This window comes from Phaenicophaeus curvirostris, chromosome 5, assembly GCF_032191515.1.
Source record: "Phaenicophaeus curvirostris isolate KB17595 chromosome 5, BPBGC_Pcur_1.0, whole genome shotgun sequence".
Lineage (NCBI taxonomy): Eukaryota > Metazoa > Chordata > Aves > Cuculiformes > Cuculidae > Phaenicophaeus > Phaenicophaeus curvirostris.
The window spans coordinates 11,166,944-11,179,862 of NC_091396.1; the positions used below are offsets into that span (position 1 = coordinate 11,166,944).

A 12,919-nucleotide genomic window follows, 5' to 3' on the forward strand; every position below is an offset into this window, starting at 1 on the left:
GAGTTCCAGGGCAGGGACTGTTTTCTATGAGGCATGGCCTTCTAAGTGATAGGATTTGCTAGTGATTTGACTTATTGGGACCTTCTGTGCCACCAAGAGGAACACAATGAGAACAAATCTAGACTCTAACACTACCCCAATTCCAAGTTATTGTACTGGTATTTTAGCAGGAATAAGCGGAACTTTGAGAACAGTGTGAACATCTGATGCCTCTCAAAGCTTTAGTGCCAAACAAATCATCACCTTCTGTAGACACAAAACCCCTTCTGATGTTTCCCTGTCACTGCCTCTGCCTCAAATGGTCAAGTAAAGATGGAAGAAATGAGCCTGCCCTCAAACTGTAAATCATGCAAAGAGTAAATTTAGTTTTACCCAAATTGCTTTGCCTGTTGCAATTAAGTGCCAAGTATTGTCTTAAGTGGTATTTGTTACCCTATGTTTTCATTATGCAAATCATCTCCCCCCTATGCAAACTTTCTACTGTGCATAGTGGCTTTTCCTTTGGCAGGGAAGATGGAACAGTTCATTGGGAATAACGTTTGTTGTTCTTTAGCAATGTTGTCTTTAACAACACTTCTAAGAAATTCATTTGTCATTCCAACAACCCCAGTGAGGCTCAGTTTGAATTAACTTTTAACAAAAATAGCTCATCCAATCTTTCCATTAAACTGTTAGGACTATTCTTTCTAGGGTTTGTTTTTGTCTTGAAATACAAAGGGAGAGATTACAGTTTAAGGACTGCAGAGCAAACGAAAGAAAGAAAGTAATGGGGAGCAAAGATGTTTTGGACAACCTGCTGTCTAAAAAGAACCACTACACCAGGTTTAAAAGCAAAAATTACAACTATTAAAAAAAAAACCAAACAAACCATGAGAGAGCAAAGGAAGGCTAAATAATTAAATAAATAAATGAAATAAAGCTACTCTTAACAGATAACAGGTCACCATTAGCTGCAGCTTCCAGGGGCCAGAAGATACAAGCAGCTTGCACATAGCACTCCATAGCCAGTAGCAAAGATAAAGCTTTACCCACAGTTATTACCTGCTTTTCCTGTACATGACATAAAACCCCAAACACACATAACTTAGCATGACCTTTATGACATTTTTTAATACGTAAAATAAAAACATAAGGAAAGATAACAGAAGTCAAAGAGAAGGGAACAAGTGCTGTTTGTGTATTCAACTTATTCTCAGAAAGCATAAATCCCAACACCAGGCACCTCCTGATCTGAAGCAGGTAGGATGAGTTGTCAATGACCCTGATATATTTCTCTCTCAAAAGGGACACATATGCAATTATACCACAATAGTGAAACACTCTGACCTTTTGGTCAGGCCACGACAAAGATAACACCACAGCATCCACCACAACAGAAATTTGCAAAATAAGTGTGAAGTCACTATTAAGTCTCTGTCCTCAGGAAATATTTTTAAAAGGAAGAGATGAAACAAGGAGACTTATAAAGAACTACATTTATTTTTGTTTACAGCAGATATAAATAAAGCTAAAACAATTTTCACTGTGTGCAAAATACAGAATTTCCATGTGAAAATTTAAATACAGCATTAAAAACTATTTAATAAAAATATTCAATTAAGATTAAAAAGTAAAATGAAGATAGAAGATTTAGGAAGAGAAGGACAGAATCCTCACTGGCCAAGAAGAGCTAGGAAGACTCTGCAACAGAGGGTAAAAAACACAGCAGTGGGAAGTTGTTTGAAATGGCAGACCTTTACATCCTTCATCTCAAAGCATGCTGAACTTCGTAGCAAAACACCGCAGCCCCAAAATACATAGGAAGTCACGTCCTAAGCATTTGTGCAGGAAGTGATGCTTACAATACAGAGTTTCTGTGTGGGCACAGCGTGGGGACTTTCAAAGCCATTAAGACATTTTAGGATACCCACACAAATAAATACTATTGATTTAGTCATGCAAACACACAGGTCAGCAAGTTAAGGAGTGTGGGGCTCTGACCCTGCAGCCCTTCCCCATTCCTGCAAGCGGCAGAGGATGTCTGGCCCCTCCTGAAAACTGTGCTTGGAACAGTTCCTGAAGGCCCTTCCCTTTGAAAGGGATCTTCAGCTGGGAAGTCTGGGTCATGACCACATCAACCACAATCATAGCGCACTTGCTTGTCAGACCGAGCCCTTGGCTCTTGTTTGGATTTATTTCCCCTTCTAGACTACTGAGATGTGATTACATATACTGCAACTTATGGAAGAAATACACACAGCATAATCATGCAAATATGTCATGGAGAATGGTGGCAACGTCTCATGCAGCAAGACAAGTCCACTAATCAGAGTGGCAAATAGGTCCTAGTTAATTACTTAACAAAACAATTCAAACCAAAACACTCTAGTTATATAAACTTGGCATTGTGATATTACTTACTAAAAGCAGCATGCACGTCTATTACTGTTAGGCCTGCCTACTACGTTACTTGTGGCGGAAGACTGAAATTTGCATCGCTCTGGCTACTTTTTCAACAGAACCCTTTCATATTGTACTTTTCCAGTATGAAAGCAAAGAAGGGCTTAGAAAACTGCCACAGGGCTCAGACGTTTCTTGCTCATTGCATATTTGAGCTCAATGGAAGCAGATGCTTTGGGTAACTAGGAGAATCAGCTGGCTAATCTTGTCCTGACCTTACTTTAAATCTTTCCTTCAATCCTTTGAAAGAAATAAGGCTTTAACTGGTTCTTTCAAGAAACAATTTACTTGCCTAACTTACCTTAAAGGCACAAGGAAATGTACATGCACAGACACAGAGAGAAAAACATTCTCTACAGAGAGTGCAGATGTTACCTTTTCTAGAATTGTGAACTCAGCAACAGGTTAAACGGTCATGCCAAAGCTCACATCCATTAATATACCAGACACACACAGTTTGCTCCAAAAGTCTTAAAAAAACACACAATGAAATGCTGTCAAACAACAAGAGTGTTAGTCACACAGTGTTGGAACTGGCAAGCGGAAAAAGTCACCTGAGAGCAGAAAGGCTTCAGCCAGTAAGTGGGTGCAGCACCGGAATGACGAATTGGACTAAAAGTAATGAGGGAGATTAACAGAGAAGAGAGCAGGAAAAAAACACGGAACTTAACTTGGTTATATAGAAAAGTATCTGAAAGACTACGTAGGCACAAAGAAGAACAGGCCAAAATGAAACCAATTTTTTTCATTAGATCATGAATGAGGACAATTAGGTATGAATCTTACTAGCAAACTATTAAAATGAGGAGATTAAAAAAGAAATCTATCAATTAGATTAATGTCAACAAAAAACCTCTTTCCCAACAACTCCCTGTGGAATATCCAATGTAATCAAGATTTCCCAGAAAAATGTTTTCAGTGTGCAAGTTCCTGGATTTATTGTGGGAATAGAGGGATTTTTTTCCCATTATATAAATACATATAAAGCCAATGCCATCCTTTTATTTTTAAATTTTATTACTAATCTTTCTACTAATAAGATTCATTTGCTTTAAATTAATTGGACATCAGAGATCTCTAAGTATCTTCATCACAATTTTCTGCAAGTTTAGCATTATGTTTACTCTACTGAGAAGCAGAAAGTCTCCGGTAGTAAACAGCAGGGGAAAATTTTAGGAGAAAATGTTCCTAAAGATTGTGCTGCTGACAAACTGAAATCAGAATTGATGGCAAGCCAAATTTTAAAACTTTAAAACTTAGCAGTATGCTGTGTTGTGGGAGTAACATGGTAAATTACACTGCAGATTTTTTCTCTTAAAAGGTAAAACAATTACTATAATTATCAAAAAATTTAAAAGTATACAGTGTTCCAAAGTAGTTTTTTTAAAAGCTAAAAAAGAGGTACGACCCATTTCTCTAAATATATGCAGACGCCCACCATGTTACTATAATTGTTGGAGTGTCCAGTCAATATTCTAGCAGAGTTTTGCTGAGTACCTGTTTCGGCATTAATGACAACTTATTTCAAATGACTACTACCTTCTACCTAAAGAAGTTTCTTCAAGCACTCTTTCAAGTTCTGTGCATATACTTAACAATTTTCCCCTCGAATACTTAAGCACTCTAAAATGTGAGAAGCTTTATCCTTGTAGTTTAAAGAAAGTCAGTCTAGAAGAAAAATCCAGTTTTTCATTTATTTTAAATGGAGGATATATTTCCTTTCAATACGTAAGAAACTAAACAATTCAAATCATCTTTTCCCACATCAGGATAAAAAATTCAAAATGCTGCCAGCCCATAAGCAGCCCAGTCATTCCAGACCACTGAAAGGTGATCCTCAAATTTGGTACTAACTGAATTGAGCATTATTTCCTATTATTTAAACCACATTCTTTTGGCTAGAAATAAATGCTACAGATGCTTTTCATTTTAGGATATACATCTTACAATGTTTATCTATTTTCCTAAGTCCTGAGTGACTTCTGAATTTAAACACTTAAGTATTTGACAGGCAGGGAGCATGCTTTCCTCACTGGGTAACTACGCTGAAAGTAAACCAGAATTTGAGATGTTAGTGTCTCCTTCTGATTAAGGCAGACCTTGTTGAGAGGTATTTAAAAGAAATTTACTCAGCACCTGCTCCAGATTTTAGAATTTCACCTTTCTGCCATCAGCATCATACACTGAAATGAATGAAATACCCAGCTATAAGAAGTAATCTCCTTAGAATACATTTGTGGATTTTGTTGTTTTTTTCTAAACTTGTATATTTAAAAAATTCCAAAAGACAATAGGAGCAGTGCCTACCTAGAGGCACAACAGGAGTGATTTCAGTTACAGATGAGTGCTCCACAAATTGATATTCTTCAAACCAGCCACCTAATGAGAAAGTCTTGACTTGAGGAATAAGTCAGGTCTAATTACACTACCAGTTCCTTTGACTTACAGTGTCAATCAAGTCTTCACTCAACTAAGAGTTGCTCTTCCAATTTATTTCAAACCTTTAAATACATTAGCAGTACAGATTATACCCACTATCAGCAGTGGGTATCTATCACATGTAAGAAACATAACAGGCATGACTAGAAGCAATATGAACTAAGTACATGATTTTTTTTTTTTTTTTAACATATCCATGCAAGTTATAAACCTCATAACCCAAAGCAAAGATGAAAGCAAGAAAAAAAAAGGTATGCGCCTTTTTCAGGTTTCAAAACCCAGTCATTCATTATAATTTTTCCTCAAGCATCTGAAAGAATGCACATTCTTTCTTGGTCTAACAAAATGAAAAATTGGCGGGGGAAGAATTGGGGATGGGACACAGTGACAAATGATTTTAAAATCAACTCATCTCCTCCCACTCCCCCTAGTTTGACCACAGGATAAAACAGGGGGAGAAAAAAAAATGCTATAAAATATCCTTCATCCGTTTCTGTGTTCTGGAAATGTGTCTGGACACTGCCCTTCATGCTCTAACATACAGTACATTTTATATTGAAAATTTTGATTGCACCTTGAATTCACCGTTCATTGAAGTCACACATTAAATTGCATGAAAAGTAAAAAAAAACCAACCAACTCAAAAAAAAACCCTCAAGAAAACAGTGAGGCTGTTAATTTTGAAAATCTGAAAGGCACAGCTGAGCAAGACACGTAGAAGAATTTAAACCCTACAGAATTTTTTCACCCATTCAAGCACATTTTCAAGTGATAGCTCTGCTTCCCGGTACATATGAGTAAGTACCTCTAGAAGAGCACAAAGAAATGGCACACCAAGGCTCAAGAGTTCGTACAAGTAGGTATAGTTATATGCATTGTCCCTGAAATGAAGATTGGTAGCGTGCAGAAAACCATGCATCCAGTTAGACAGGCGTCTGGGAATGTCAAGCAGATCCCTTGTCACCCGAAGGGGCCAGCTTAGCGTGTCCCTAAAGAAGGAAGTCAGGATACCTGAGGACCTGTCCTCTGGACTGCTAGCAGTAGGCAAAGTGCTTTCCATGGCTGTCTCTGTAGGTTTGGGTTCCTCTTTCTTCCATGATTCTGTTGCCTCCTTATATAAAGCATTAAAAAATGTTAATTATACTTCCAAAAATGGAAAGTACAGTTTAAGTTTTAATATGTATTTCAATTTCCAGTTCCTCTTAAGTTGAACGTTACTTTGTACAGGAAAAGTTAATTTCCATTGAGAGTCAGACTACAATAAGTCAAACTTACAGAACCAGAAAATTATAATTTAGTATTGATTTTACTGCTTCTGGACATCTCTCTCTCACACACAAACAAGTACTGCACCCTGTTTTGGATGAAGATGTCTCAACATTTCCTGCATTAGTAATATAATGAACACATACCTTTCCCTGGAGCTGTAACGTTGCTCTTCTCTTTCTGTGTTTAGTACTGATTTTGCAGTGTGTAAAGTGAGGTTTACAGTAAAATTTACCTACAAGAGAAAAAAAAAATTCCATGGTATTTAATCTATATGTATGTGACTCACATCTATAAAACGACGAAATCAGGATAATTAATGGATGGGCAGCAAAAGAAATGGGAATCTTTCCATTGACTCTATACAGCTCACAGCTCTGAATGGGTTTCTTTTACAGTACACATTTGCACATTTGTTAAATTTGCAAAGTCATTTATCTACCACACAGGTGTAAGATTAGTGTACAGCAGAAACACAATGTTCTAGAAATACCAAGTCACAAACCAACACAAGACATCAAGCAGCAAAAAGTCAATTAATCAGTTCAAAAAAGTCTTTGCAGAAGATTCTCTGGACTGCGAAAGAACCACCTTTGGCCTTGAGTCTTTAATACTTTTGTTGAAAGACACCAGGTTAATACCTGGATCTACTAAAATGATTTGGAAGTGGAAAGGGAATTTCAACCCAGTTCAATAATTCCCCTCTAAGCTAAGGGGAAAAAAAAAAAGGAGGCAAAAAATTCCCCAATTCCCAGGCTGTAGGTGGGATTGAGTACCCAAGATCTGAAGTTCCCATTCTGCAGCAGACTGGAATGAATTACATTGCTGCCTGGCCAGTAACACTACTTTCAGGTCTTAAGTGCTAACATCTTGAAAGAAATAACCTATATTCATCCCCATCCGTGTAAATCTACCACTATCTTGGTTTATCAACATAGAACACATTATTTAATGGCCAAATATAAGTAAGAGATGATAATAACTCTGCAGTGTTGGAGAAAAATAACACACACACATCCTGCTTCGACCTGTGACTGGACGAATTGTATTTTGGTCACTCAACTTATTTTCCACTGAGGATTTCTTCATGTAAAGCTCAAGTCTATCATAACTGGATTCTTTTGAAAGAGTAGAACAGCAAGTACAAGGACTCAAAGATCAGCATGCATGCAAACAACTTACTTGGCAGACCTCTTATTGACCCAAGCTACTCGACCAGGTCTTTTCCCTAGTTTCATTAAAAGCATCCATACTTGGACATTTTAAAATATTCTCAAATAGTTCCTACATTACCTTCTTCAACATCAAAGGCATAAATTCCTAAACGGAGTGTTGTAGAACATATTTCACACTTGAAGCATTCCCTGTGAAAGAAGTGGCCTTCTGCACTCAGCCGCTCCATAACATATACCCGTTTTTTGCAGAAATAACAAATGTCACTCCCCCCGATAGACTGAGGAAATTCTTTTCGCAGTGATCCCTGTGAAAAGATAAAAAATGGAAATGCACATAAACCTGTTGCGCTATATCCAGATATAAATTCTTATCAAGTGGGCAGCTGCTTTAGCTTCTGTAAGATTTACACAGATCCCTCCACAGACACTTAAAATAAGCATCAGTTAGCTTTTTTACTACTCATTTGCTGCAGTTCTGTAGGCTTACGCAGCAATGCATAACGCAGATATCACAAGAACTTCAAGGGATGAGTTTTCAGCTGGACTCACATCCAGCTTCCCTCTGGGAGTTCACCAATGCACAGGTACAAGAGCAGCACCAGCCCCCAACCCTCAGTACCCTGCACCGTGCTGGCTCAGGCACTGGCGTCTCACAGCTGTGGGCATTGGTGCTTCTCCAAAGAGGGCAAAGGCAGACCTTGTGAGCCTCAAACAACAGACATGCATTTGGAGCTAAGAAAATACACACACTGAAGACTCAGTTCATACACACTTCACAGGAAGATGTAGGCTTATCCTTTAAGGAAGGCTGACACTTTTCATTGATCATGTCTGATCTACCATTTACATTGCTGCAGACATGCTTACCCTCTCAGCCATGCTCCCCCTGTGCTTACAGCCCAGGCTGGGGCTTGATTTGTTTTAAAAGCCAATTTAATTCCTACCACAGACATTCTGAATATTTTTAGCTTTAAAATTTGGCCCATATCCACAACATGAAACTATTTTGAAAGTTTTGGTTGAACTGGGGGGGGTGGGGGTGGCAATTAGCATTCTTTAATTGCCACAAATTTCCTCCTCTCTGGATGTACATGCTAAGGGTACAGAAGAATAAATTATAAATAGATTAGATGCCACTGCACCTCCCTTTTCTTATTAGAGGCAGGTATGAGGATGTTGCGTTGATTATTGTATGGTGAATAGTTAGAGGTCAGTACACATGAGCATCCTGCCTCTACCACAGACACCACCATCTCCCTGCCCTTCCACCATCCCTGCTGCAACGGGAGAGTATCACACATGGGACAGAGAAAGTGCAGGCTTAGCAGAGCCCAGGCACATACAGACAGTGGCACACAGTCCACACAACTCTAATTTGTCAGCAAAATGTGGCCTTGGAACAATTTTTAATGATAACTGCAAGTTACAATTGTCATTGTCACAAGTCATACTTGTGCTTAAAAGTGATAATGCTATTGTAAATCTGCCACTAGTAGTCCATTTTGCTGTGATAGATCATTTCAGAGTATGAACAACATGAAACTTTCCAAATGAACAACCACACAAATGGAAAAGTAAACAAATGCATTTTAAAAAATACAATGTTAATTGAGTTAGAAAGAAATGGAAGCAATCAGAACTTTGCGCTGGCTAATAAGTAAGTGTCATCACCACAACACAACACCTCACTTTGCTTGCCAGTACCTGACAGCTTTGAGCAGAAGAGACAGGAGATGGAGAATGAAGAATGGGGCAAGAACCTGTAGCTCTCTCCAGAGACCGCTTCTGAATTCAATACAGAACAGTGTCAAAGTTTAAAAAATAGCTCTCTCAAAATGAGGCACAGTGATTCAGCATGTGTGTGTTAAAAATAACTGCATAAACATGTACTGCACACAACTTTCTTTAGAAGCCACCCTGATTAATAATTGTCTTCTGTTACTAATTGTACCAGTAATTACATTTAATAAAAGCCTCCTGATTTTAATTCCTACAAACAAGTAATAAAAATATAAATAGAAGACATGGTGAGCAACATTTTCAGCATATACATGCATCAGCATATTTTGCCAATATGCACTTGATCCCTTAGTAAGTGTTAGTCTAAGACCTTTCATAACGCTTCTACAACCAGAGTCTTAAGTCACGATGACATTTTGGAAACACCACTCTTGTGTCAAGTTATTGCTTCTTTGTGGGTTTAGTCTTACCAGTTCAAGGGGGGGAAGCTGTGGCTTGGGTCTGTGATCATTCACATACAGATTGACAAGAACTTCAGCCACAGCTCCAACTGCATGAGAGACCTTTCCTACAGTTATCTAACCAGAAAAGGGGAAAGATGAAGAACAGAAGAAAGAGCTTTAGTTATGCTTGAAAAATAATTTAATAAGAAAAGGACAAGAATTATTTGAAAACATGCAAACAATGATAAAGACAGGCTAGGAAAAAGAGCAGAGGCAAGGTCTTGCAGAGTACAAGCATGTTCATGCATGGTCAGTGTAGTCCAGCTTGTGGCTACAGAAGGCTCCATGCAGCCCACGTGCTTCTCCCTGCGGACTATGGAGAAACAGCTGCTGGGAGCAAATGCTGCTCCCACAGCACAAGTACTCCTGCTGTGTTCATGAAGAGGCTGAACTGGGAGCTACTGCCTAGCTATCAGAGTTGGACCATTCTGATAGATTAAAAAAACCCCACAACTTATTGTTCATTTTGACTTCTTAGGATTTTTTTGTGATATTTCAGAACATGGGGTGAGGACTAAACTTCACATTAATGGACCACCAACTGTGGCATTTCAGGAAACATTCTATGAAAATGTACTAGAAGTCCTACATGGAAATGTTTTGTTGATGCTCACGCAGCAACCGTTCTGCCTCTCCCTAATGACTCATCTTAACACTAGGGACAACTGAACTATGCTCATGAAAGGAAGACATCTCCATTAATTTGTTTCATCATACTATTGCAGCCATGAATATTAGGTTATTTCTATCCAAATTCATCACATTGACAGGCCTGCAAGGAGACTGCAGTTCCTTAGGCTGTGGCTCCAAACACACCACAGAGATCACTGACTGCATGGTTAACGTATCACTGTCCTCGAAGCTGCTGAAGAGGGCTATGCTTTGCTGAGTCGCAGGGTGGAGGGGAGTGAGATGGAGGTCTGGTGGCCACTCCACATCAGCGGCCACATCAAAGCCCATATGTGCAGCAAAGATGAGTGGGGGAGAATGAGCTAGCCAGTATGTCTCCACCACTCATTTGCCTATCAGGATGACCAAACTGGCCCCTGGTCAGCTCCTCCCGCATATCACCACAAGTATGCAGAGTTACACCATAGCCACAGAACAAAGAACCAGAGGTAATCCTGAAAACAGAAGTATTAGTAAGATCTATGAATAGAAACCAACATATGTTGTATTTGGATGACTTATGGATGTGGAAACAGTGAGTTTTGTGTGTTGGAAATAGCTTGATGCATGACCCTGGAGTTTTTTTGGATCCCTACACATTGGTGGAGGTTGCACTGGCATGGGGGCTAAGGCAACCCACTGTGTCCCTTACAGTGGTACCACTGACCAAAGGTAAAGAAGATGGGAAGCTGGACCGACTGATCCAGAAGGGACTGTAAGAGAGCTCATAATCAGAGCTCCCTCTCAGCTAGTGTGAAACCCCCACTGACATCAACATAACATCACGGATTCAATCTCTCAGAGCACTGGGCCGTCTGCTAAAACTTCACCTGCAGCAACAACCTTGTGGAAATATCTATAAAAACTTTATCTCTGAACTTTGGACAGGTCGTGTAGTCCCTCACAAACCCTTATAGGATATTAATACTGGTCTCGACTTAAGCTTATACTCTTGACTTAGAATTGGAACATTATAGTTAATAAGCTAAATGTTTAAGTGCAGTTCTGGGTCCTACTCTATCTCCCGCGGGGTGTAACAATAGTCCAGGTTTCCTTGCCAAAACACATGCCTGGGGTCTGGAAAAGATGAAAGGTGTGTCTGCACATGCACGTGTGTATGAGTGGCAGGTACTCGAGTGCTCTGTTCCTGGAAAAAAAAGTCTATGAAGACTTTGTAGATTTACAGTAATATCTTCTACCCTAAACCAAATTTCCTGCAGTGATTTTGATTTTAGTTTTATAGTCAAAATAAAATCCCACAACTTCTCTGGCGGAAAAGGGAGCAAGGGCCATCGTGGTATGGTCAGGGATCTGATACTCTGCTTCTGAGGCCAGGACATCTTTTTTTCCTAGATGAACCATGATTTCATTTCTTGCAATCCATTTGCCTCCCACAGAGCCCAAATTTTAAGTCTCACCTTTCTCAGTGAAATTATTCTTGTACTGCCACCACAGCGAGTTTTGCTAATGAAAAGGTTTTAAAGTATCACAAAGTTAACATGAAGAATGGAGAAAAATATAAAAGCAATGGTATAATGATGCTTTAGAATAATTTTAAAGCATTTTTTAATCAAGCTTAAAAGCAACTACAATGCACTGCGGGTGTGTTTTCAAAATTTATGGTGGATAAAAATATTCTTGCTAAACAAAAAAAAAATTCAAGTTCAGGAACTTGGGAGCAAGTCCAGCCACTTAGAGCTCCCCTTGTCTTTTGAGAGTTATCCCATAATTAACTTAATACCCAGGCAGATACAAAGTATGTATGTTAAGACGTCAAAGGCCATTCAAGGGACAAGTTTCTGTACTGCTTAGTTTTTTAATATAAAAAGACTTCTAAATATTGTTCAATATCTGCAAAACTTGTGGGGTAAAGTAGCAAGGTAAACTGTTAATTACATACTGCAATGCTGTCCTAAGTGGCACATTAAATTATAAACCAATACTAGAAGTGAGATTACTTGCTACTACAGGAAAACTACGCTCCTTTGTATTGTTTAAGATCACAGAAGATGAAATTTTCCTCCTCAGATTCTGCACCTCTGAATGTGCTGAGCAACTTTTAGGCCATGTAAAACTTGTTAACCATGAGCTCCCATGTAAAAGAAACCATTCAAAGTCAGTTGAAGCAGAAAGTTTACCTTGAACTAGTTAAATGCTGGAGCAACCAGTTAAGCAATAAAGCTATGCTTAAAGTACAAGTAGTTGAATTTTAAGAAAAGTATCCTTGAGCCTGAACTACACCTTGTAATTCACCAAGCTGGTCCATTTCTGTTCTCCACCCACTGTCAACATTAAAGCAGTCAAAACAAGAAAAATGCATGTTTATACATACTGTATGAAATGTTATTATAAAGAAATGTTCTTGTAATGAATGTGAATTCACATTCCATGTAAAAGCAAACGGGATTTCAGTTTCATCTAGCAACCAAAAGGTTGCTGACTGCTCTAGTCTCCTAATTAACCAAACACAAACATTGTTGCTACTGATCAGCTTAGGAGGTCAGGAAGCAAGTGGACCCAAGGACTGATTAGAGCTCATTTGAGAGAAACTGTTTAAGGAGGATATAATACTGTTGAAAATTCTTTACTGGTTCTCCTTACTGAATTGGATACCTGGGTAATCAAGAGGAGATAACTTGCTGCAGCCTTGGTACTGCGACTTTCAGATGCCTCAGAGCGATCTAGAGA

At 38.8% G+C, this 12,919-nt stretch overlaps 1 protein-coding gene across 7 annotated transcripts in view; it reads right to left on the bottom strand.

The window, feature by feature from the left end:
- The window catches only part of MICAL2 (microtubule associated monooxygenase, calponin and LIM domain containing 2), a 140,120-nt gene that overhangs the window by 54,269 nt on the left and 72,932 nt on the right, over nucleotides 1-12,919 (bottom strand). For 3 of the 7 annotated variants that reach the window (XM_069857563.1, XM_069857560.1, XM_069857561.1), the window contains 5 exons: nucleotides 9,530-9,637; nucleotides 9,009-9,104; nucleotides 7,438-7,624; nucleotides 6,291-6,379; nucleotides 1,461-5,989 (listed from right to left, as the gene is read on the bottom strand). In XM_069857563.1, the coding sequence (XP_069713664.1) occupies nucleotides 5,603-5,989; nucleotides 6,291-6,379; nucleotides 7,438-7,624; nucleotides 9,009-9,104; nucleotides 9,530-9,637 (867 nt within the window). In that variant the 3' untranslated portion in view covers nucleotides 1,461-5,602. Of the gene's footprint in view, nucleotides 1-1,460; nucleotides 5,990-6,290; nucleotides 6,380-7,437; nucleotides 7,625-9,008; nucleotides 9,105-9,529; nucleotides 9,638-12,919 lie in introns of those variants that run through there. The other 4 variants (XM_069857564.1, XR_011337495.1, XM_069857565.1 and 1 more) reach the window with 4 other exon arrangements.